This window comes from Rhipicephalus microplus, chromosome 3 (genome assembly GCF_043290135.1).
Source record: "Rhipicephalus microplus isolate Deutch F79 chromosome 3, USDA_Rmic, whole genome shotgun sequence".
Taxonomy (NCBI): Eukaryota; Metazoa; Arthropoda; class Arachnida; order Ixodida; family Ixodidae; genus Rhipicephalus; species Rhipicephalus microplus.
Window position 1 is genome coordinate 84962234 of NC_134702.1, and position 25884 is coordinate 84988117.

At 45.3% G+C, this 25884-nt stretch overlaps 1 protein-coding gene across 2 annotated transcripts in view; it reads left to right on the forward strand.

Annotated features, from left to right (window-relative positions):
• pcm (5'-3' exoribonuclease pacman) overlaps positions 1-25884 on the forward strand; it is a 107354-nt gene that overhangs the window by 71270 nt on the left and 10200 nt on the right. Inside the window, exons 33-38 of one of the 2 annotated variants that reach the window (XM_037423936.2) lie at positions 2056-2110; positions 2751-2832; positions 15138-15260; positions 18230-18275; positions 19146-19486; positions 24824-25063. In XM_037423936.2, the coding sequence (XP_037279833.2) occupies positions 2056-2110; positions 2751-2832; positions 15138-15260; positions 18230-18275; positions 19146-19486; positions 24824-25063 (887 nt within the window). The remainder of the gene's footprint in view (positions 1-2055; positions 2111-2750; positions 2833-15137; positions 15261-18229; positions 18276-19145; positions 19487-24823; positions 25064-25884) is intronic. The other variant, XM_037423943.2, reaches the window with a different exon arrangement.

Below are 25884 nucleotides of genomic sequence, written 5' to 3' on the forward strand. Positions count from 1 at the left end.
TGAGGGCACGTGGCTGACACAGCGGTATATTAAAGGTGGTAAACATGTATAAGGCTAAAAGAAGCGTATTGGCGTTTCCTGTCCAAAAAATGTAGTAGCGAGAAAAGCCAAAATTATGACCCACGCTTTCGCGGTATCTAGCTGCGCTATCCCGTCCGTTCACGTGTGAAGACATACACGAGTTGTTATGACTGAAATAGATTTATTTTTTCTGCTAATTGCTTTGATGACGCGAAATTTCAGGAGCATTTGCGTTTTCACTTTGAGACTTGGTCCTTAGAGGGAAGCTGTATTTTTGTTCGGCCTCTCCAAGACATTATAAGACCGTAACGCCGATGTTTGCACTTGTGTTTGCGACCCCCCCTCTAGTTTTTTCGCGATGTTCTTTTTTCTTTTGAAGCCAAGAGTGGGAGAATAATTCAGCGTGTCTATTTGACTTGTGGCGGCAAAACGTGATTATGCTTGTCGCTAAACACAAATCTATTACAGCTAGAAATTAAGAAAAAGTCTATAGCTTCTTGCCCTTTCTCCACTCGGAGGTTTTACAAATTTCTTTGTTGCCAGGTTGGCAGGTACGTAGAAGTAACTGTAAAACACGTGTGCAGAACAATCGTGCGAGCAGTGGAACATAGAGCGCATTTTTCGCTCTCTTTACCAAGTCGATTGAGCAAAGGGGAGCAAAAGCAGGGCAATCTCATTGTCATTGCTATCGAGCAATGGCACCTATGCTTGCTGAACAGCAGTAGTTTCTAGTGATGCCAACGCGTGTTTTAGGCTTCGTCAACGTATTTTCAGGTTCTGAAAATGCATCAAAATGTTAAACATTGGGTTTACTGTATAGTCACAGACGATCCGAAGCTGAAGCTCTGTTGCATAGTTCATGGTTTCCTTCGCACAGCTGCTGGTACATCTGCAGAACAATGCCTTTTCCAATTCCAATGCTTATCATTTTGTTCGCGCTTGGCCAGTGTGGTAACTAATCAGAGGGACTGTTCGTCCGCATTATCAATAAAATCTGCTAGCCGGGAGTGATGGACGAAAAGAATGACATGAAATAAGGCAAAAGTCACCGCTCCACGATACCCTGCCGTTATCTCGGCGTTTTGACGGCAGACAGCTGCTGGTGTTAACGTGTTAATGCAACTGTTTGGTTCGTTCACGAAAGCGGTTGTAGTCATTGTTTCAGTGTGCTCTTTACCACTGCCTCGCTACGCATGAGTGAGAATCGCGTTGTGACACTGCTGGGATAGAATAAAAAGCAGTGGACACTTATTGAATTTTGAAAATAAACGTTCCTTTGTTTTGCTAGTTCATATCAGCTGTATTTTCTCGATTTCACTACAATGAAATTTTCGCTTCAACGAAATGTTTTCCGCACCCCTTCAGTTTCATTATAGCGGCGTTCGACTGTATGTGCACGTGCAAGTTTTCATGACATATCCTCATCTGCGCGTCGCTTCTTCGTTAGTCTGCTTCGTTTGATGCACACCTCACGTTAGGCAACTTTCGCGACAGGGGGGCACAACGATTCTATAGTCTGCCAACAACCGCACGGCGCTAGCAGATGATCGAGAAGGCGACGCACAGGCTGCCATATTTTGTGTTTTGGAGCTTGACGTCCTTGCAACTAGCCACCAGGATTAGTACAGTAGCCTGACGTCAAGTTAGTGTTGATATCTGTAGGTGTGCCGTGAGAAAATTGACGTTAATATCAAAATGAAATATCTTTTCAGCATTTGCTGAGCGCCACACTTGCTCAGAGCCATCTCTGTATGCTAGAGATTTGTATGGCAGAGTAAACACGCCTGCAAAAAAAGGTGTTAGTACCCCTTGACCAGTGTGTCACCTTAACGCGCAATGCTTCCCATGTTTGTTCTGTGCCATGAAATTATTACACACATTTTCTGGTTAGCTAAACTGAAATATGCTTGCAAGAAGGTTGAATAGTGCATTTATTAGAGCACTCTATAACACTCCAGTATTTAAGGTGTAATATCTGCATTCCTTTGGGGAAAAAATGTTGCAGATTCCTAATTCGGGCTTTGCTGTTTTCAGGAGCCAAAAACTATGAGGGCCAGACTTCTGGTGCCGTTGCTGTGTCTTCAGCAAGGTACGTCGACTGTTGAAAAAGCACTCTTACTCTGTTTCACACAAGCAACCACAGTGAAGGTTGAGTGAGATTAGTAAAAGCTTGCTAAATCTGAATTCACAGGGTAGTTTGTCTTGGTTCAATCAAGCAGAATTTAAACACACAAAAATGGTGAACAGAAGGCTTTATATAAATGGTCCTTCCGTAATGCAACAAGTTACAGTCCAACATGTTACAGTGTCAGTTATGTTGGTCACTTTTTTTTGAAGATGCTTAGATTTTTGCATTCACCTTTTGGATCTTCATCAAACTATAACATTCAATTTTTATTTTGCTATCTTTCTCGCAGTAGAGGCCAGAAGCAGCTGTATGTTTTTGTTAGTGACTTTTAGAAAAAGTAAAGTTGTATTGGCAATTAGCATAAAAAACTTACTAAATCTGCGTGATTTCATCGAGATTGAGAAACAAAGAAAAGATGGGCCTTATTTCAGCGTAGGCTGTAGAATGAAATGTACATGACCATGGTTGACTGATAGATGATTGCTCACAAAGCCAAGTCATTAGTGATGTTTTATTGTAGTTGCCTCGTGCATGGTTAACTAAATGTAAGGAGAGATTACACACTTGCACTAAGTCTGGCTCAAAAATTTGGTCTTTGCAGCATCCTGGAAGATTTGGTAAAGCGCACCAAGGAGACCATGGGTGCAGAGCCAGAACACTTCTGCATCGGAATAGATGGACAGGTACGTGCAAGTTATCTCTTTTAGCAAACTGATTGCATCACGAAGTTTATTCTTGGAAGTTCATTCTTGTGGTTGAAAAGGCGCCAATGTGATATTTTATAGGAACGGACAACCAATTTTTACAGTACTTATTTTGCTTAGTGCAACGGAAGGCTTACCAGTCAGAGCGTCTAATCAACGAATAGTAACATGGCAAACACCGTAATCAGAATATGTCTATTCGCTGTGAATATGAAATGGTATACAGTTGCCGACCGATTTTTCGGACTCCAAATATTCAGACTTGTTGCATATTTCGGACTTTAAAAGTGCACCGTCAGGGTTCCCATAGGGCTAGTGCATTTCATTGACTGATTTTTTGGACGAATTCGCCCCTTAAAGTTGGATTTTTCGGACTAAATCACTTGCTTTGAGCCGCGCCACAAACCTGTATGGACGCAGCCATGTTGGATTTTCTGCCGGCTTGACTAAGCTTAGTGGCTTAATTTTAAATGGTTTTCCTGCCTCCCAGATTGGAAAGGAAATGTCATATTACAAGTTTCGGAGGCCGTATCTGCTTTAGAAAATACGGCACGGGACAATTTTTTCGTCTTCGTTCAGCCATAGTGGTCAGCACTGTCGTCATCACACTGTACAGGGAGGAAGCGGAGCTGTGCAGTAGTGGAGTGAATGTGCCTGCCACAATTACATTAGGGAGTTTTTGAATAGCACACCCTGAGCCCTTGCGGAATCCAGCCCTTGGCTGGATTCCGTGCCGACCGGTTGTGCCCTCGCGATCTCCGAGGACAGTGCAGCTCTGGCCGACTGGGTTGGTTGTACACCACCTCCTGACGCTGGTCCCCTAGGACGACAGTGTAGCTCTGGCCGACTGGATTAGCCCTACGCAGCCTCCTGTCGCCGATAAGAGCTCTCGCGATTGGTGCCCTGTCCTCGGACTCCTGCTACCGTGTCCATCTTTCGTGTCTTCTCCTTACTTCCGTCGTTTGCTGTCCCTCCGCCTCGCTCTCTCCTTCCTCGCTCTCTATCTCTCCACGTTTTACTCCTATCCTTTTATTCCCTTCTCTACCCCCATCTCTCGTGAGCTACTGTTGAGGTGTCCTCCCCCTGAGAGACAGTTGTGGGGCTCACTTTTCTCTTCTTTTCATTTAAAAATCACTTCTTCCCCCCCCCCCCCCCCCCCCCTTCCGGTGCGGTCGCTGCCACTGTGCATGCGTCGTAACGTGAGTCGCTGTTCGCGGTCTGCCCGCAGAAAATCCGAAATAGCGTGCGGCGATCCCCGCCCGCAAAGTGTTGTGTATAGCTTTTGTGCATTTCGTGCGCGGAGCCCACACATGAAGAAACTCTTCGCCAGGTTGTGCCGCAGCCGGAGAGCGGTTCGGATGATGAAGACGATGATCGCTTGCAGCTGTCGGCGGAGATCGCCACCGCGGTGACGCTTTTGTCGAGCATTTACAGTGACGATGTCACTTTGGCGCAAATATGGGTGAACCAAATTGCTTTCAAGCGTAGTATGAGGCAAGGCAGAATCATGGATTTTTTCAGCCTGCCTGATGCAATAAAGTTCACATTTCTGACAAAAACTAATTTTTCAGACTGTTCAATTTTTCGGACTTTTTTTCGGTTCCTGCTGGGTCTGAAAAATCGATCGGCGACTGCACATGCTCCAATGTCGTTTACAACATTAGCTCCCAAGAGTGAGTGAGAAAGTGGTTCGTATTCAAGTGCGGAGGTCTGCAACACATGCGTGCACTCTGCGCACATTCACTGTGTATTGATAGGGTCCGCTGGCTGTCGTGAAGGCAGCTGCTTTTACCTCGCTAGCAGCTCAGAATTGATTGGGGACAGGTAATGTACATACATTTATTTTAAGGACTAATTATGATGCTCATGACAGCATCAGACTATACGAGTACATACAGCAAAGTGGTTGACATTATATTCCTTCGTTAAAGGGCCAAAACAACCCCAAGGTTCAAAAATTGTTATAGAGAGAAATAAGTGCATTTTTACTTTGTGAACATGCTGCCGCAAAATTTTGCAAATACGTGCTACAGTCGACTCCCGTTAATACGAAGTTCACGGGAACCGCAAAAAACTTCGAATTAAACGAACTTCGAATTAAGCAAAAAGCACTAAAAATGGCACTTTTAATAGTTTAAAAGCGCGACAGTTTTGAGGAAAAATAGTCTGTCATCTTCTTCTGCTTGCCGAATCTGGCTGCGGCTTGCAAGTTTTGTAAGGAATACACGTGTCGAAGTGCTTTTTCGGCGTTGTTTTCTCCAACAAAAAACCGCTGCGCAAGAGCAAGACCCGCAGCTACATCGGCAGCCCTCGGTGGTGGCTCATTTCCGATGTCGTCGTCATCATCGTCATTTTCAGGAATGCAGTCATGGGGCCGAACCATCTGCACGATTTCGCTGTCCGTTAGTGGACCGCATGTTTCGACGTTGCTGTCCACAGCGACATACTCGTCAAAACGGACGTCACCGAGAGCGGCGCGAAAGCTACCGTCGTCGAGCTCATTTGTTTGCACTTCCACTGGCGCACAAGGAGAAGCATCCCCCGAGTTTTCCATGAAACCACAGGCCTGGAAACAATTGGCGATGGTTTCTTTTTTCACGCGGGTCCAAGCTTGAATAGATTCTGCTTGCCGAATCTGGCTGCGGCTAGCAAGTTTTGTAAGGAATACACGTGTCGAAGTGCTTCTTCGGCGTTGTGTTCTCCAACAAAAAACCGCTGCGCAAGAACAAGACCCGCAGCTACATCGGCAGCCCTCGGTGGTGGCTCATTTCCGATGTCGTCGTCATCATCGTCATTTTCAGGAATGCAGTCATGGGGCCGAACTATCTGCACGATTTCGCTGTCTGTTAGTGGACCGCATGTTTCGACGTTGCTGTCCACAGCGACATACTCGTCAAAATGGACGTCACCGAGAGCGGCGCAAAAGCTACCGTCGTCGAGCTCATTTGTTTGCACTTCCACTGGCGCACAAGGAGAAGCATCCCCCGAGTTTTCCATGAAACCACAGGTCCGGAAACAATTGGCGATGGTTTCTTTTATCACGCGGGTTCAAGCTCGCGCTAGCATGTTGATGGCACTAAGCAAACTCACCTCGTATTGCGACGAGTTGTCCATGCACAAAAGCATGCGCTCGATGAGATGCTGCCTATACAATACCTTCACATTTTTTATTATGCCCTGGTCCATGGGCTGCAACACGGACGTCGTGTTTGCAGGCAGGTACACAAGACGGATGGCACTCAAGGCAGGTACGTTCATGTGGGCACTACATTAGTCCACAAGGAACAACACCTTACGGCTTGATTGCGCGAACTTGCGGTCGAGTTTGGTGATCCAGTCCTTAAATATATCGGATGTCATCCACGCCTTTCTGTTCGAGGCATAATCCACAGGAAGCGTCTTCACGCCTTTAAAGCTCCTAGGCTTGGCAGCCTTCCCGATCACAAGCAGGCGACACCGTTCTGTGCCAGTCATGTTTGCCGCGACTAGCACTGACACTCTCTCTTTGCTTCTTTTGCCTCCAGAACAGTCGTCGTCTTTAAATGTCAGGGTCTTGTCCGGTAGCAGCCGATAAAAAAACGCAGTCTTGTCTGCATTAAAAATGTCTGCCGGCTGGTATTCTTCGAGGTACTCGCGAAGCTTGCCCGCTTTCCATGTCAGGCACGTTTCCTCATCGACTGACGCCTTCTCCCCACACACGCTTTTAAAAATCAAGTCGTGGCGATGTTTGAAAAGCGTAAGCCACCCATCCAAAGCAGCGAAGTCGTTGATGCTCAACATTTCAGCAAGCGATGACGCTTTTGCCGTGACGACTTCACCACTGAGAGGAAGTTTGTTGTTTCGTGCCTCTCTGATCCAAATCAGCAGTGCTTCCTCCAACTCGGGGTAGGCGCCGGTGCGCATCCGCTTCCGCGATGTCTTGAATTTTTCACTTTCAAACGCATCCAATATTGAGCGCTTATTCTTTATGAAAGTCGACAGCGTGTTAGGCTTAATGCCGTACTTTCTTGCAATGTCTTGTTTGGCGGTGCCTCCCTGGTCAACTTCCTTCAAGACTTCGACTTTCGTCGCTAGGTCTAGCGTTCGGTAAGGGCCACGAGTTGCCATTATCAAACGTACGTGACCACCACAACACTCAAAATCAGAAGCGCGGAAACACATGTGGAATCAACCCAGCGCGCGTGTGACGCGGTGACACACTCGATTCTCGACAAAAGTCAACTAAAGAGTCAGTCGATGCCGCCGATGCGATTCGCCAGCGTTAAAATGATTGCCGCTTCAAGATCTGTGGCGCTGCGGACAGTAGTGATGGCGAAGACACGAGCGCGGTCCGGCAGATGTTTTGGCATATGAAAAGTTCCCCATTTTACTGTAAAATTACGGTCGCGACGAGACTGTCGATTGAAAAAACTTCTAATTAACCAATATTATGGGTTTTTAACTTCGAATTATCGAGCATTTTTTTCTATGCGATTGCATGCAAAACTGATCGGACCACTTGCTCTTTTCTAATTAACCGAAACTTCCAATTAAGCGACTTCGAATTACCGGGAGTCGACTGTATATTAAAGAAGTTACAGGGGCTAGAACATCGCGTTAAGCTGGTTTCAAATTTTCGCGTGGCCTCGCCACCCTTCCCCTTCAGAGGGAGGGGAAGGCGTGGCCCGTCATCGTAGCTCCGCCCACTTCGGCAACATGACAAGACATCAGCGATTGACATCATCGGCAAACTCTATCAGTCGTAGTGCACTTACGCTTGCTGCGATGCCTGGTTGTTCTCCGTTTACCCAGTGTCGATGCTTCTCCACAGCCCAGTCGCTCAACTTGCAACCAACGACGATTAGCAGCAAAACTGCGTTCCAAAACCCGGACATGAAATTGGCCAGATTTTTCTGGAGTTAGATTTTTCGGGATCAGAAGGTAACGCCATTTGGGAACAATAACACAAAACACAAATATTGCGCTTACTAGTGGGTGTGCTGGTAAAAAGGTGGTGCGACAATCTGCTGCTCACTCCCAAAAACTGAGTCAGTGAAGTGTCCTGATTTCGATGCATGGAGCCTATGGAGAGTTTCGCAACTCGTATGATTGAATAGCTCTCTCAAAACTGTGGGTGGCAACAGGAACTGTCGTTGCTGCTTTAGACCAATCGGCGAGCTACGTGCTGCGTCATGTCGACGATTGCCGGGTTGTCGTCACTGCGCATGCAAGGAGCATTGGTCAGATGTAGGAAAGGAGCGCTAGGATCGTTTTCCGAAGTGGAGGCTCTGCGCGGCACGCAGCTCTGTGGTATTCAGAAAACGTGACCGCTGCGGTCTACTCTACGAATTACCGAGCTTATTTGGGGGGGTGTAAAGAAAAGTCGGGGCCTGTTGTCTTTAAGGCTGGGCAGTTTAACGTGCAATTTATTTTTTTACCTTTAAACACAGTTAAAGACACAATGTAAAAATGATGCTGGAATCTGTTAGTATATGTTAGGGTATTTTTATTCCTGCCATGTCTAATCACACAATGTGGCCAGTTGTCAGCTCCTTCGTACTTTCATTTTTTTTTTTTTCTTCCGTAGATAGTGAAAGCCCTAGAACTTGAAATGATAGAAAATGTATCTCAAGTCGCAGAGGGCTGTGAATTATTTACTGAAAGATCTTTGCTTTAAGTAGTGTCAGTCTACAAGAGATGTGTATGAGTTTTGACGTCGAAGGTGCTCCATTCAAGTCATCAACAATGGTTGTGCTAGTAGCATCATCGACTTAGTCATCCATAACATTTTTCATGTCATGATGTTAGAGATGTTTCAACAATAAAATTTTTTTGTCAAATCCTAGTAAGCATTATCTCAACGTTCATAGGCCTGTTGAAGCAAGCCCGCAATGGTATGCAACACTTATCCAAAAGGCAGACCACTGAAGTGTGAAATATTGTTCAAAATAATTGTTGGCAGACTGTTTTTTGTGGGATCTTTTCAAGCACATACAACTTTGTCGAGACCAGCCATGCAATTCGAATCATTGAGACTTTTCTAGATTATCTTTAGTATTTATATTTACCGTATTCACTCGCGTAATCCTCGCACTCGCATAATTCTCGCAGCCCCCACATCGCTCAACAAAAACACGATTTCTCTTTTTCCTCGAGTAATTATTGCACCCCCGAAAACTGCCGCAATGTCGTCTGCTCGTTACAACCACTGATGGTGATAACGCGTGCCGTCTGGCGCCATCTCTTAAGCATCGAGCGTACTATTATTGCATGGAGATTCAATCCAATCCAAACCAAGCCAAAGTGGCAAGTGCGCGTTGTGGCATGTTTTATATGTTGTGTCGGTAATCTTGTGACGTTATGGACTGATACTGAACTACACGGCTGCTTTCAAGTTCAAAGTGATAGATCATGCTCAAAACAACGGCAACAGGGCTGCCGGAAGGCCTTTTGGAGTCTACGAGTTTTGTGTTCGCTACTGGTGACAGCAGCTGAAAGCCACCAAGACGCGCTGGGCCTGCTGTGTGCCTAAAACTGGGATTCATGGTAAACTTTATTCCTTCAGAAGGAAACTGCAGACGATTCTATAAATATTCATCAGCCCAATACTGATGTCCTACGCTTACCTTTTGAGGACTTCTGTTGAACGACCAATGCTACCGCTACGCCCGCAATGCCCACAAGCTTTGCGTATGGTAAAATTAATTTTTGTGCCTCAAATAAATCTTGCCTTGTGTTGAACCTGTGCTATTATTGTTGAGGTAGGTTTTAATTAGTACTTCTCAAAGCTTGGTCTTAGTTGCTGGTGTGAGAATACTGATTTGCGGCCACTTCGTGTTATTTTTCGCTCTGTACGTTTTCGTATAAAGTTTTCTCTGCATAATTCTTGCACTGCCCAATTTTGCACCGGTTTGCCGCCAAAAAATGTGCGAGGATTATGCGAGTAAATACGGAGGTGCCATTTGTTTTACTGCATAGCTATGTAGAGAATAGAGTTGGCAAATGGCACATTTGTGGAAATGCCATAATTTTTCATGCATAACCTGCTCAAAATATACACAAATACTTGGAGATAAAGTGGCCTGAGTAGTTATACGCAAATTTCAGTGCACAGGTTTCCTTCACAGCTGGGTGATTCCACGAGAGATCAAGACGAGTCAAGAACTTTATATTTTAAGTTTGATTGTTTATCTTTGTATTTTGTGCACATACCACCCAGTAGCCTTAAAGTCAACCTCGTTTTTTTATTAACTGCATAATGTAGGAGGAAAAAATATTGAACTTGTTTTGTGCAGAGGGACCAATTTTGTTCCTTGTCATTTTCGAAAGTTAATGATGATATAAAAACACAAATATTAGCTTGATGAAGACGATGTTTTTTCTAATAAATGTACCCGTAATCAAGAGTGAAGCAGCATTGTTTGAAGCTTGTGGGCTGAAGCAAACTTTTTCTGAAAAATGTCTGAACAGGTGAGATTTTTCAGAAGTTGCTTGATTTGAGATTTTTTTCCCCCCTAAGCTAAACCAGCTAGTGATTCATAACTTGGTTACCTATAACAACATAATGTTTGCAATAATGCCTGTGAATATTGTTGCTGTACCTCAAACACTTAATTTTATAAATGGCCTCAAACTTTCAATTTCGTCGACAGTGAAGCCTATTGAGAAATCAATATTTAAAAAACCCTACCTTCGATTTTTCTTAAAATACCATAAAACGTTCCTTGCAGATGAAAGAAAATAATAAAAAACATATTGCATTATTTTATTTGCAACAACAATATTACGGGTGGAATTCCTGCTTTCCGAGCATGCACATAGATGATAAACGCATGAGAAATCGGGCTTAAAAAATGGGCTTGAGCTTCTGAGTCATTTGAACAGGACCATGTTTACAGAGGAAATGAAGACTTGGTAAACGGGAATGACCGTCTCATGCCGAGGCTTCAGATCCCCAACTTATTGGCACCTCGGTTACATGAGGCAGCTATTACAGTCGTCTGCTTTTACAGTCATCTGTTATTACAGTCATCAATAACTTGGCACTTTCTGTGTTTGTGTACCTTCAATTTTTTTTTCACGGCTGGGAAATTAGTTATCTGGGGTCCACTGATATGACCGATTCTTGATAATGTATGCCGTATGGCGCATGTATGTGCAATTCTGCTTATTTTGTGTGGCTATGCACAGAATCTGTTTCCTATATTTTGCAGTTGGTTTGCAATAAACGTTGGTTGTTAGTTCAGCGCTCTGTTCTCGTCTCCCCCATCCCCTCCTGTCGTTTGTGCTGTTAAGCTCTTTCTTTGTCTACCAATTTGAGACATCTACAAGAATCTGAGAGAGACGCGCAAGCAAGCGTGTTTTCCACCTGGCACGTTGCTAACAACACAGGTGGCTTTCTCAAGAATATTCATTGTGCATGCCAGCAATCATTGAAATCACTCGAGAGCGTGGTCAAGTCACGCACTCTATGAGAAGCAGACACAGATAATGACTTTGGGCATTGTATGTTCACCAACGGTGCTGTACACATCACCTGTGACACAAACATTGAGGCATGATTTCAGCTACAATTACAGTAGATATTGTAGATATGATCACAGATAGTACGCATTGGTAAATTGCCCGGCCGAACTTCATTGTGCCCAAGGGGCTGAAATTCAGTTGTTCCGTACACTCCTCAGCATCAAGACAGGTTATACGAACTCGGGTGCTGAAATGGTCGAGTGACGCCTGACACTTCCACGCTCTGGAAGCTCGGAAAACCACATTGGCCATGATAATTGATAGCAGTGCATAGTCGGAGAACTTTGGGCAATGCAGCCTCCTTCATCCTGAACCAGATCTCGATAATGGCGCCATGCAGGAAGTCTACCCACGTAGTTTTGAAGGAGCATGCAGGACCTGTGCACATGGAATGAAAACGGATTGGAACCGTTTGCTACAGCCACTGAGCTCAAAAGTATGGTTGCTATCAATGTAATTGTTGATAGCAGCTGCGCTGCATTCAAGTTGCACAGCTAATGCTGCTGTATATTAGAAGCAATCAAGTCGTAAAAAGGCACTGTTTTTCGGCATTTCTGTCCACTTATGACTGTCGGAGAGGCGACTCAGGATCTTAATTTTCAGTTAGCTTAAAGCAAAGCTTTGATGCGTGCGTTCGCAGCAACCAGTTGTTCTGTCCCATATTGGTGGTCTGTTCACACGTGTCCCTAAAGGACTTATGAGAGTTCTTTCGGCGGAAATTGCGGGACTGAGACTTGCCCGTCATTGTTGCATGGATTTCGCCTATTTCCGCTACCCACGCGGCCATTCATGACTCTCCCTTTAGCACGGTTTGACGGTGCTTTGCGAGGAAGGTGACGTGCAGCTTCCTTCATCAGGAACCAGATCTCAATGGTGGCACCATGCAGAAAGTCTTGCGAGGTGTTTCACGCTCGGTGGGAAAACACGTTTTTCTTTCCCGTCCGTCCGCTGTTTTGAGGTTCGCTCGGGCTGAATTTTCCAAATGTGCCTTGCGTCAGCTAAGAGCGCTCATCTTAGGTTGTCCTTCCTTCCAAATGCTTGGCTGAAGAGCGGTGCAGTGTGTTCGTGCACGATCATACTATGCTGAGCCACATTTATCGAAAGTCCATCCCAACGGAATGTGCCCACCCTTGAATGATCCGGTCTAGTGGTCGTTGATTATGAAAGTATGCAGCATGATCAGTTGACCTTTTCCCTTAGTGGCAGCTCTCCATAAGCCATTGCCTATGAAGACGTACTACCGGCACCCATTTGCCTTGCATTTCCGCCTGTGGCATGGTTAAACCTTTTGCTTTTCCCGTTGCCTTCGAGAGCAGGTGTGGTATGTCATGTTCGTAGTGTTGCCACAGGCAACATAAAGTGTTGCAGATTTTCGAAAGCAGTACTGTGTACTTGCTGTGCTACGCTCAACGCCTTCGTTGCCCAAACACGCGTGTGTTGCGGCGGGCTAGCTCACGTGAAGTGACGATAAGCACAATGGTTCGCAAAGTTCAAACCCATACTAGTGGCTGTACTCTAGTGGGATTGAACGCCATGAAGTAAATATTTTTTGCGCATATTACGGTTTGGACTGATTTTGCCGGGTTTTTTTTTTTTTTTTTTTTGCGATACGAAATTTCGAGTGATACAAATGCTTTTGTTCCGATGGAGTCGGAAATGTTGTAGGCCCGTGTGCTCAGATTTGGGCACACGTTAAAGAACCCCAGGTGGTCGAAATTTCCGGAGCCCTCCACTACGGCGTCTCTCACAATCATATGGTGGTTCTGGGACGTTAAACCCCACAAATCAATCAATCAATCAATCAATCAAATGTTTTAGCTTTGAGATTAGCATCTCTGAGATTCCACTGTATTTACATTTTTTATACGGCAATTACGTATACAGTTGAACCTTCAATATATCATATTTACTCTCGAGATGAACACACTTTTTTCCTTAAAAAATCGGAGCAAAGTTGGGGGTGCGTTTATTATGTGGGGCAAATTTTATAAGAACATTTTCGGGATGAGCGAAAAATGCGATAATGCAAAAAAAAAAAAACGTTTGGAAACAGCTTCTTTGTTCCACTTCACTCATCTTTGGTAGTTGAAGGCACTATCTTCTGCAGGCATTCCCTGTGCCGCCCGCGCACTCCATAAAAGCATTTGGCGCTCTTTTTTTTTCTCGGGATCATTTAATTGCAACAGGGGTATCTGCAGCAATCTCGAGGGGCCTCCTGAAGCATGCACTATGATGCGACAGCGCACTTTGCCAACTTTGTGGCAACCTCGCATGATGACCGCGACAACAAGGTTGCCATTGCACCAAGCTACCACCGAAGCACCCAAAAGAAACCATTGATAACAAGATTAACACCAAAATAAGGCTGTCGTCTCGCTGTCCACATGAGATGTTACGGTAGAACACGCGAATAACGAGCATCAAGAGCAAATTGCAACGGAAGCGAGAATCGAGGGTGCTACCATGATGCGGAAATCGTCACCATCTTTTCTGGGCAACAAGCGATTTTTTTACAGGTTTTTCAAAAACCTGTGACGCGATGGCAATGAACGATAAATGGCCCTTTGCAACAACGACGACGACAGCAAACCCTGTTGTCGTTGCTCAAATATTATGGGCATTTAAAGTTTCGTATCTGCTGGAGGCGATCGTCGGTTGGTGTGGGCAGTTTCGTGACCTTTGCTTGCTGTGTGCTGCTTATTAGCTGCGATGTCTGTACAGTAACACAGTTGGTCAACCCCGCTGTGGCGCACAAACATAACAAAAGAAGAGAGGGGATGTGCCACAGGGCAGTGTGCATGGGGGAGGAGGGGGAGCCGAGGATGTTGACATAATTATAAAAGAACAAGAAATATCCAACAGGCAAGGAGGTGTCGGTTAGCAGGACTGCAGCGGACAAATTTAAGGGGTGCGTTCATTACACAAGAGAAAAAAAAATCTACATGTTGACAACTGAAGTTGGGGGTGCATTTATTATGCGAGTGCATTCGTTATGCACTCGCATTACGCACTTGCATAATGACTCCAGAAATGGGGTTGACAGTATTGAAAATAAATAAATAAAATAAAATTACGAGAGTAAATGTGGTAATTACTATACAGTTGAACCCACAAATACAGTTGAATTTAACAAAGTCATCATGACCCGCTAGTTATTTTGATTAAATGCAAAGTTCGTAAAGTCAGCAACACAAGAAAGTTCCTTCGAGAGCGACGGTTCTATTGGTTAGGGAAAAAGATCATGATTTTTGCCTGCATGCGTTTCGGGAGCTGTGGGAGCACACAGTTCCCAGGGCAAGAAGTGGGATCGGATGGGTACCAATCGTGTCAAAAGTAGTGGAGGAGAGTATCTATGCTGCCTTGTGTCGCACGCGAGATTAAGCACCTTTTGCCGCTTTTGCCGTGACTGGCTCGAAGCCTTGAAAGAAATGCACAGTCTGCCTTTCCACGCAGTTTCGATTTTAATTTTGTAAACCCTCATTTTTTAAGCGTTTTTTTTCCCCAGAGTGCTTTGTTAAATCAGGTTTGACGAGGACATTCGTTTTGTCATATCGTTATTTCAAGATCATGAAAACATTAGTAGGAAAGGAGAAAGGGGGTTCGCATTGGTATGTTGGATCGGGAAATTTGTAAAATCTGGTTTCGTAAAATCGGCTTTCAACTGTGGCACATCCTATGATTGAGTACAAATGAAAGAGCGCTGGGTATTGCATTTGTATTCATAAATTTAAATGCTTGCCTGCTTGTACACGTTAGTTGTGTGGGTCCACTTCTTACAGCCTCCAAAGAAATTCGTGGCGTATATCATCCTACCGAATGGGAAAAAGTTCACGAGTGCATGCTCGGACAACCAGAAGAGTGCACTGCAGGATGCAGCCCAGCAGGCTCTTGCATTTGTCACCGTGAGTCTCTCAATGGTTTTTTTTATTAATTCTTTTTTCACAAGACAGGAGGATTGTGTCAAGCACACAATCTCTCTCATCCAGAAGAAAACTCTTCACTCTCTTGTCAGAAAAGGTACGCTGAAAAAATTTCACACTAGTTGCGTTTGTACAAACGCTCCCATCAGAAACATTGATTTTATCAGCTGGCTTTCCTGCAGAGCCGAGTTGCACAAGGGTCAAGCTTGCTATATTTTAACGTGCAAGATTCGGGATGGCAAAGTGGGTTTAAAGCGAGTTTTATCAATATATACCCAAAGCGAAGATTTTGGACATGACATACGAGTGCTCTCTGAAGATTGAGCCAATAATTATGCACAGCACGCATGTTACAACGCACACGTACAGTGCAGCATATCGCAGGCAGCCGCTCAATTCCGTTATCGTCAATCGCAAAAAGTCTGAAAGGACTGAGAAGTGGTAGTTATTAATGTTCCGAATTTAAAATGTTTTTCTACGTTAACTGTACACGTTGCAGGACTGCACTACGGGTATTGTGGTGGTGTGGAAAATCAGTCACTGATTCTATTATGTCGAGTGACTCGATTAACCGGTGTCGGGAAGAAAAGCAGCTTCATTGGGTAGAAAACATTCGGTGTGCACGTGCATGGTTTATCATAGACCTCTCAGCTTCATAACTCTAGTTATTTTCTGCATTTCAGAAGAACCAATGTGACTTATTTTTTTAATGTTATGTAATCTGGTGCAGCTACGTATACAGAAATGTTTCTTTCCATATTCAGTATTTTTGCAGTTCTTAAGAGTAATGATTGGGCCACATATTACATAGAAGGATCATTGAACCCTTTAGTAGCGTGAACTTCAGGGATAAGAGACAAAAAGAATGCGACACACAAGCTCTAAAATTCTAGCTAAATTACTTATTAAAAAAAATCATGAAATAATATTGGTAACCTTGCCCCTGCTCACCTCCTCAACCACAAAACCACAACAAACCAAAGTGATAAGCTTCAGCTCAACATCAGTTGCGTGGGAGTGCTCTCCTAAAAATGCGAGAAATAGTAGAAGCAGCAGAGATGGCCAAGAATGATGGCCAGTGCATCAGCGTGCCTCCCATTGCACTGACAAAAAAAATAAAAAAGCTGTGTTTTTTAGGTATATCTATAGTGCCTTGTGATTTCATAATTTTTTGTTCTTTTACGTAATTGTTGTTCAGCTGAAGCTTACGTTGGGGTGTCGTGGTGTGTGGTTGTAAAAATTTTGTCGTTGTGAAATATATAGGCAACCGCACTGGCGCACATTTACCCCAACTTGCAACCCCTTCTGGGCAAAAAAAAAATGTTGACTTGAAACACGGCCTCATGCTGCAGCCATAGCACACCACTAAGTCTTTCGGAAGAGGGAGGGATGCAAAGAAACATTTATATGGCCGTGAAACATCGCTTACGACTTGTCATTGCTTGAGAGAAAAATGCCGCACTCACGGTCATCCCCATCGTGTGAGCCACTGCTGCTGCTCGCCATTGGAAGGGGTGCTGGTGTTACTGAGATGCTGTACATGCAAAGCGCCACGTAGACCATGTCGGTTGGCAATCCATACCAGAGATAATTAACCCATTGCACCACTTCACACAAATAGCTTGGTTCGAACTGGGCTAGCGGGATGCATGTATCCTTCGCGACAGTATGTGCTTTTGCTTCAATATCATCATGGCAAACACTCAGGCTCTTGCTTCTTTGGTCGTGAACCCAGTGTCAAACCGCCTCCTCAATGGCAGGGTGTTGTCCAGACTTCAGTCTACGAAAGGAACGGCGTGTCACAGCACACGCGAAAGTCTTGGTCATTTGTTTTCTCTATTCCCTGACGCTCTTTTCCGACACATTGAACTTCCACCCTGCTTCAACGTTGCTTTCTGACTCTGCGTAGAGGATCGCTTGAAAGCGGCATCGTACTGTTGCCGGTGTAGCGGAGGCATCTTGGCATCCATTCAGCTGCGCACAAATTGCTCACACTGATCGCGAGCGAGGCGAAAAGCAGAAATGGCGAACAGGCGTGACCTGTGTAAAGACTTGAAGACGCTTGTGGGTGCATGCGTGGGGTGCATGTGACTGGTCACGTGGTTTAGTTCCCCGCAAGGTGTTGCCCGCCCACACGGCACTGCTAGCTTTTGCGTGGAACACCCATGGCGCTTTGTGGGAAATCTGAATTTTCGAATTGCCTAGTCATCAAGTGCGGTTAGGGCACGCTGTCCACTAAAACGTCACGTCTTTCGCAAACAATAAACATCACGTTTTTTTCGAGCAGATGCATGTCGAGTTTTTTGTGACAAATAAACACATGTCGCGTTTCTGCGCGAGCCAAATGCACTGTCATTCCTATATGCGACGAGTGCCAATGTTATTGCTGATCTCACCCTACAATCGCGCCGCTGCGGTGGCGCTACCATCGAAACAGTGATGCCGTTGGCGACCCGTCATGAAAAAATTCCTCATCTACGACGTGCCGTTGCTGGCACCTCCTCTTCTAGCCACTGTAGCTATACCGTAGTTTCGCTATCGTCGTGGCAGATCGTAAAAATGTCCCACTCCGAAAGCGGCGTGCGCGCGTTGGGAGATAGCAGTTTTTGTGACTCTGTTGCCTCTGCAGCTGATGTTATCGATGCGTCGAATAGCAGTGAATCTGAGGATGACAACTGTTCGTGAAGCCCCTCAGAAAAGTCAACTTTATGATTTCGCGTATAGGTCGACTCCTAAACTTTAGAAAGCCACTTCATGAAAAAAAAAAGGTCGACTTATAATCGGCAATATACGGTAAGTCAGTTTCAAGTTTAACGCTTCTGTGTTGCATCCTTTTTGTCTCTCATCCCTGGAGTTCGCTCTATTTAACAGTTAAATGGCCTACCAACTAGCCCGAACAAGCACCTTGCTAAGAAATAATCGTGCTTACTATTTTATCTTTTGTTACACAGAAGAAAATGCCTGCCTCCCAGCCGGTACAGCCAACACCTATAGCAGGTAAGCACATACTAGGGACGGTATCAAATTTCATAGATACTTAAAAAAAAAAAGGTTGCAAAAGATGTAGATTAGTTGAAGGGGATTTTCATTGCCTAGTTACTCTAGACTTATTGCTGGACCTAGGTGTCCGAGTTTGCAGACACTAATTTGCAACATTGACCATTTCTTATTTACTAAGATTTGTTAATGGCCTCTTGAATTAAAAAATAAGGTCCCACCCATGGCGACTGCTTCGTATTGGCTCATACAGCAGATGCAGAAGCTGCTGTGTAGTGCCATCTTTACAATGAACTGTGCCTGTAATGTCTGACGGGCACTCATCTGCTAGGGCTTGCTGCTGAGGCCTCCTAACAGAAGCGTGCATGCCAACCACCCTTCTTATTTGCCATCTGTTTACACTCAAACTTTGATTTTATGAACACCGATATAACGAAACATTAGTTATAACGAATTAAATGAAATCTAGTCGTGCTATAGATATAATGTCAGGAATATACTTTTATATTGAATTTCTTGATTTAACGACCTTACTTTCGTGTAAGATTCAACCAGGAAAATATGTTTTGTTTAAAAGGAGTGCCGTTTAACAGCTGTTTTGTTTACTAAGAGGTGAACTGCAGTGCATAATTCAAGTACGAAGACCACCATATTAGTCGTTTTATATAGTCACAGTCGTTCTATATAGGTAGCAATCGGAGAAACTCCCATTATAGTCTACTCTATTTGGCTCTTATGTTCACAGCAGCATCTTGTACAATGCAGAAATGTTTTCCTACGTTCACGAAGTGCCTCTTCAAGCTTTGATCTTAATGGCTAGCTTTAGCATCCTTTCAATCTCTATTTCTGCTTTTTTCTCGCTTTGCACAGTTCAAGCTCAGCGGCCCAACGTGCCCCTTTCCTTCGGCAACCCACCACAAGCGTGTGCCAGCAGCTTGGGGACACAGTTCAGGATGCCGCCCCCGTGTGAGGCATCGCTCATTCCGGACTCCTTCGTGGAGAGCAACCGTCGCCTGATGGAGACACTGAACTGCATGCCGAGTGAGCAGCAGCTCGGCCCTAGTTTGTCATGGCAGACGCCAAGGATGCCTCTTCCGTTCAACCGGGCACCTGTCTATATGGCAACGTCGGCAGGCAAGGAACCGTACCAGCAGCGCCCCTTCTTTCCCAGTCCCCGCAACACTTTTGCACCACGACCTGCGATGTATATGGTAAGTCTTTTCAAGGCTCCACAAAAGAGGTCAGGTTTTTCCTGCCCAAAATAAATCGGGCACCTTATACTCTTCTTCTTCTTTTTTTTTTTTTTTGTGCATGTACACGAAAGACTTAAGGAGAGATGCGAGTCGAAAAATTGCGTTTTTAGCGAAATTTCTCGTATTTCTGATTTTTATTGCATTGTAATCTTCAAACCTTCTTCTTTCATCTGTGAAAATTTTAAAACTAAATTCGAACCGCAAAATGCAAAAAAATGTGTATGAAGGCATCGCGGTGGTTCAAAATTTCGTGAATTTGCGCCGATATTGGCCATCTTTGACTGCGCGCTGCTCCCCGTCGCAGTGCCGCCCACCATCGCGATCAGTTGGGAAAGTTGCACCCGGCCTTCTTCTTACAGCTCCGACGACCGCCAGTTTCGTACGTGGGCAAAAAAATAAAATCAAAAACGAGGCCTTTTTATCACGTGGTTTGAGTGGTTTGAAACGCGCGGCACCCTAAGCCGCATCGCCATTGGCTACAGAGTCATTGTCAGCTGTGTTGGTGGCGGCCATCGGCATTTGGTTCGTCTGCTTTTCTGCGCCTCTACGCATATTTCCGCGATGACAAGCCCGAAAAAGTGCAACGTGAGACCGCAGAAGTTTCGAACGAAGCACCAGTTCAAGGGAAGGCAGCGTAAAGCGCCCCGAACGACGGCGACGAACGAGAACGCGCCTACGTGCGCTAGGCCTGACGGCGGCATCGACGAGTGCGCGAGCGACAGTGGCTGCGATGAAGGGATTGACGCTGCGCTTTCTTTCGTCAGTGCTTCGGAAAAGAAGCTCGGCTTCTTCGAAAAAGACGAAAGGCAGCGCGATGAGGTTTGTGCAACGACAGTTTTGTGCGACACCCTCTTGCTGACGGCACTTGTGGCAGGTGCAGCATGCCCTGCTTGCGGTATTCAAAAACTTGCCGTTCGGGAGCCGGCAGAAAAGCGCAAGGGACTTTCGTCGCTCCTCGAACTTCATTGTGAAAACAGCGAATGCTCAGCGACTTTTCTTTCGTGCTCCTATACGTCACTGTGTGTTACGGCGGACGGCAGCAGCCGAGTGAGCCAACGGTACGACAGTGGGAGCTCCCGAGATAGTTTCGCTGTAAATGTGAAGGCGGTGGTGGCTGCACGCGCTGACGGCATTGGGCATGAGCAATTGTCGAGATTTTGCTCCATTATTGGACTCCCAAAGCCAATGCACCACCAAGGATTTTTTTCGATAGCAAAGAAGGTGCACACCGCTGCCATGGCAGCTGTGAGTGAAAACTTGCGCCGATCCAGAGAGTTGACGAAAAAAGTAGCAGGTGTGGCTGATGAAACTGATGTGGCTGTTATGTTCGACGGCACTTGGCAGAAGAGGGGCCACAAAAGCCACAACGGGATTGGCGCAGTTATCTCCTTAGATACTGGCCTCTGCTTAGACTTCGAGGTCATATCAAATTACTGCCTGACATGCAGTAGGCACAAGGATATGGGCCCAGACGAGGAAGTGTGGCAGGCATTCCATGGCCCAGTCTGTGAAAAAAATGCAGACTGTCCCTCCCATGCCATGGAAACGGAGGCTGCAATGCGCATTTGGCAGAGAACATTGACTTATGACACCCCACTGCATTTCAGACTCTTATTAAAGAAAATCGTTTTTCGAGTAGCATCTCCCCTTAAGGGGGGACGCGACTTTCGAATCGCGAAAAATGGGCAAAAAAATGTATTTGTCGAAAATTTGATTTTCAATTTCTGTAACCTGTTATCTCTCAGATTTCAAAACATCATTCTCAAAAACGGCGTAGAAGTGCTTAAAAAATTGTTTTGTCACATAATGCGGCGCATAAAATCGCGGAAGTCGTGAAAAAAGGCGTGTTTTTCAAGCCACGCTAACATGGCAACGGAGCAGCCAAGAGCCGCCGTCTTTGTCTGGTCTGAAAGAGCGTTTCTCCAGCTTCAAGTTTCTCGCATCACCCACTGTCTGCAGGCGAAAAGAAACGTATAAAAAGCAAAGTCCCGAAGGTCCCATGCTGAAGCCTGACTGGCTGCGCACGCCACGTGACACAAACGCGGGAGCGCCATTGGTCTCCTGAACAGTTGTCCTTGGCAACGGCGCAAATTCTCCTCTCACACGCACGCGTGCGCCTCCAGCTGTTTATTTTTCGCGCCATCAAGCACGCCATTGAAGCGCTGAGCGGATATTTCGGTCGTGGGCGTCATGGTTTCGCCGTAGATTCTTGCCAGCGATCATGGATCGGCCACGGTGTAAGCGAAAATACTGAACATTACATCAATTTGGAAGTCATAAGCGCAAGTCTCCGAATGTGAAAAAGAAAACATCGACAGCTTCCAGTGCTGCCTCTGCTGCTCACGTGTTGCTGACACGCTGTCATTTGCTCCGTGCCCGTGCTCTTCGGTCGACGACTTCTCGGACCCGCAGCCGTGCTCGTCGGTCGACGACTTCTCGGACCCGCAGCCGTGCTCCTCGGTCGACGACTTCTCGGACCCGCAGCCGTGCTCCTCGGTCGACAACTTCTCTGATCCGCGGCTGTGCTCGCCGGTCGACGACTTTTTCGACCAGCGGCCGTGCTCATCGCGCATAGATGAAATGCCATCAGTAACTGCCAGTACAATTCAATCTCGCTTGGAGCCTCGTTACATATTGCCACAAGCCTCTCGTGAGCGCGCATAGGCAGTGAAAGCCTCGCTCGAATTCCTTTCGGCAACAGAGCAAATAATGAAGCTTCCTGAAGAGAATGAGCAATGCACTGATGTGGAACTGGCAGAGGAGTTTTTGCTTGGACAGCTAGCAGCAATAAATGCCGTATATAAAGATGTTTTGTGCCCAAAATGCTTTCAGTGTAAACTCAGTCTTCATTTGGGGACAAGGCATGGTTTGGCAGCACAAATGATATTGAACTGCAATAGCTGTGGCATTGTGTTCACCGAGTGGTCATCATCAAAAATGGAGGGGGGCAAGGTTTTTGATGTGATTATGCGTGCTATGCAAGCCATCAAGACCACTGGGCAACTGGTCTAAATGACTTCTGGTCTATAATGAACGTGTCGCGTAGGGGCCTGCACCACAAAAATTTTCAAAAACACTTGAAATTAAAGTTCAAATCTGCCGGTGAATTGGCTGCAGCAAGTGTTTTTGCAGATTCTGTGACAGCTGTGCTCTCTGTTTATAGCCAAATGGAGCAGACATTTTAAAAAAATGTTGCAGTAGTGTATGATGGGACATGGATGACACGCGGTCATGCATCTCACATCGGTGTAGGCACAGTTATCGAGTTCTACACTGGTTTGGTGCTTGACTGTGTCGTTCTCTCTAACAGATGCCATGGCTGCACACTTGGGCCAAAAGAAAATGATGAGAGCTATAAGGATTGGAAAGAGGCATGTTTGTCAAAAAAAAAACACCAACCTAAATTCAGGCCGAATGGAGGTTGAGGCTATACTAATTTTGTTCGGAAGGTCGCTGGAGAAGAAAGACCTCCGGTACACATCTATTGTTTGTGATGGCAACAGTCGTACTTTCTTGGCTCTTTTTGAAGAAAGAACATATGGCTTCATTGTATTGGCAAAAAAGATTGCATAAATCATGTAAAAAAGAGGATGGGCTCAGCTCTGCGAACACTTGTAGCAAGAAGTAAGAAAAATCAACCCATTGGAGGAAAGGGCAGTCTGACTCAAGAACTGATTAAAAGACTAACGAATTATTATGGGATGGCCATCCGTGACAACACTGAAGTTGATGACATGCAAATAGCCATAATGGGGACGTTTCATCACATCACCTCAAGAGATAAAGAGCCGCACCATGAATGAATTGTGTCCGCCTGGGCCACTAAGCTGGTGTAAGTACCGTGCTGCAGAAGCTGGAGGCAAGGCTCCACCACAGCACAAGTATAAACTGGCAGCACATGTTGCAGCTGCATTGCTGCCAGTCTAACAACACCTTTCTGACCCTCAGTGGCTAAGTCGTTGCCAAGGCAAGAAAATCCAAAACGCAGCTGAGAGTCTCCATTCAGTAAATTGGTCTATTCTTAAAGAACAAAATGCTGCGTTGGTTGCCGCCGAAACAGCTGTGAATGAGGCCATCTGCAAGTACAACTCTGGCACTCTCTATTCTTATCGAGAATTTGTGCATCGCTCGGCTTGAAACCTGGAAAGCACTCCATTCGCAGAGCTGCAGAGAAGGATCAAATACGAAAAAAGAAAGCATCAAAAGCACACCAAAGCAAGCATCAAATGCCTAAGAGGCCCCGCATCACAAAAAGACTCCAAGAACTATGATCCCGATGTATTTTAGATAAGTGGAGGCAAGGAAGAACTCTCGAGCCATTTTCTCAAAAGCATTTTTTGCCTACCTGCTGGGATTGTGCAGCCATTTTCTTCGTAACCGTTTGGCCTATCTTGACTCTGGTTTTTTGCCATATTTCTTGGACTTCAATGTATGTCTTGACATACTTTATTTCTTAGTTTGACTCTATGCAATTTTACAATGTGACTAGTTGTTCACCCCTAGAGTGCGCCTAGGTTGGGAAGAAAATCGCAATACAAGAATTTTGTGGTGAAAAAAAATTAAAGCAGGCATGTCATGACTTTCAGCGTGCATTCAGCTGTACAGCAAATATTCTTTTAGCCTTCTAGTGCATTTTTTAAACTTTCCAGGCACTGTGCAAAGTGCTAAGGACTGCAAATAGTAAAAATTTTTTTTAATAAAAAGTTCTGAGGATACTTCTCTGAAACTTTTGTGGAAGCATTAGGAAGGCATGCTGAATATTTGTGCCAATTTTCATCAACATCTACTAAGTTTTGAGAAAGTAGGTATTCAAAAGCCACATCCCCCCTTAAGAACTTTATAAATGCTATCGTTTCAGTTTTGAAGCAGTTATTCTCCCTGGTGAATCAAGTGTTTACTTTTTATATTTTTGTATGTACCCCCAGCTGTAATGCCCAATGGGGCTATGCAGGTATGCAATAAATAAATAAATAATAAACAACGTATTTGTAATTTGTAATGTAGACTTGCCTTGGCAAGTTTTACTGTAGTATCTTCACATGGACCTTTTACGCATGACCCACTCCTGCCTAAGGCTTCATATAAGAGGCAGGCAGTACTTCCATAATGAAAAAAAATAAAGTGTACGACACCCATGCTACTTGTTTTTTTTTTTTGTTTTTTCCCCAGAGGTCTTTTCAGATTTGCTTTTATGAGAGCTCATAAGCCCTTTTATGAGAGCTCATAAAAAGGTTTGGAATATGACCAACATATGTTTTTCGTGTGTGACAACTTCAGCGAACTCTCACTATTTAGGCTGGCCCACCGCATCATCTGCAGTACCCGCAGCAGCAACAGCAGTTGCACAGGCAGCCACATCCAGACAGTCTTCTGCGACCCCAGTTTCCGGCCAGGTCTCCACAAAAAGACAGGCAGCCAGTGCACAGGGGCGGTGGTCGTTACGGGGAGCAGCAGTCGGAGCCTTGCCTGCAGCGGCCGCCCCCGTTTCCCGAACACAAGCTATCGGCATCGGCCAACATCTTCATTCCCACTCAGGTGAGGCCCTCCCTGCCTCAACGGTGGCAAGTCCTCCCAGAATTTTTAGCATTGGTAGCAGGAATGGCTCATTTGGTCAATTTTGTGGATGCCTCGCTATGGCCAATAAATCTTGTTTTTGCATTCGTGAGGGGATTTAAATGGACAATACAGTCGACTCCTCTTAAGTGGAACTCGAAGGGGATCCATAAAACTGTTCTATTTATCAGGTTCCATTTAAGCAAAGTACAGACAACTGCCGATTTTTTGGACCCTCTAGGGAGCGAAAAACCGTCCGAAAATTCGGGCAGTCCGAAAAAATGAATGCAAGCAAAAGAAACTCATTATTTTACTGATAATTTTCAATGCAAGCAAAAAAAAACACCATTTTGCTAATATTTCTGAATGCAAGCAAAAAACGCACCATTTCATTGATATTTCTCGGATCAAGAGGGTCAAGGTCGAAGTACCAGACTTCCGGAACTCTGCCAAAGCATCAGTGGGGTGGCTCTGAAAAGGGCCATTAAAGAATAATGCGTGCAGCCGACAGCGGGTGCCGTCAGGGCATTCATCTTTTGGGCACCAGACCGTTTTTCGGCCGCTTCCAAGATCTTGTTTTTGTTCATCAGGAAATCGAAAACTGTTTGCTTGAAAATGCCGAATCCTGCTCTTGTCAGCCTGCGATCGGCCACTCTTCACTAACTTAATAATGGCGGCTTTCTTCTCCATCGTTAACCGACTGTACTGTTTTCCGCGCTTCGATGCCATTGATGAAGACGACAAAGGCGGAGTGGGGGCCGTCGCAGGCAAGCGAAATCCTAACGATGTGAACAAAGGAGTTT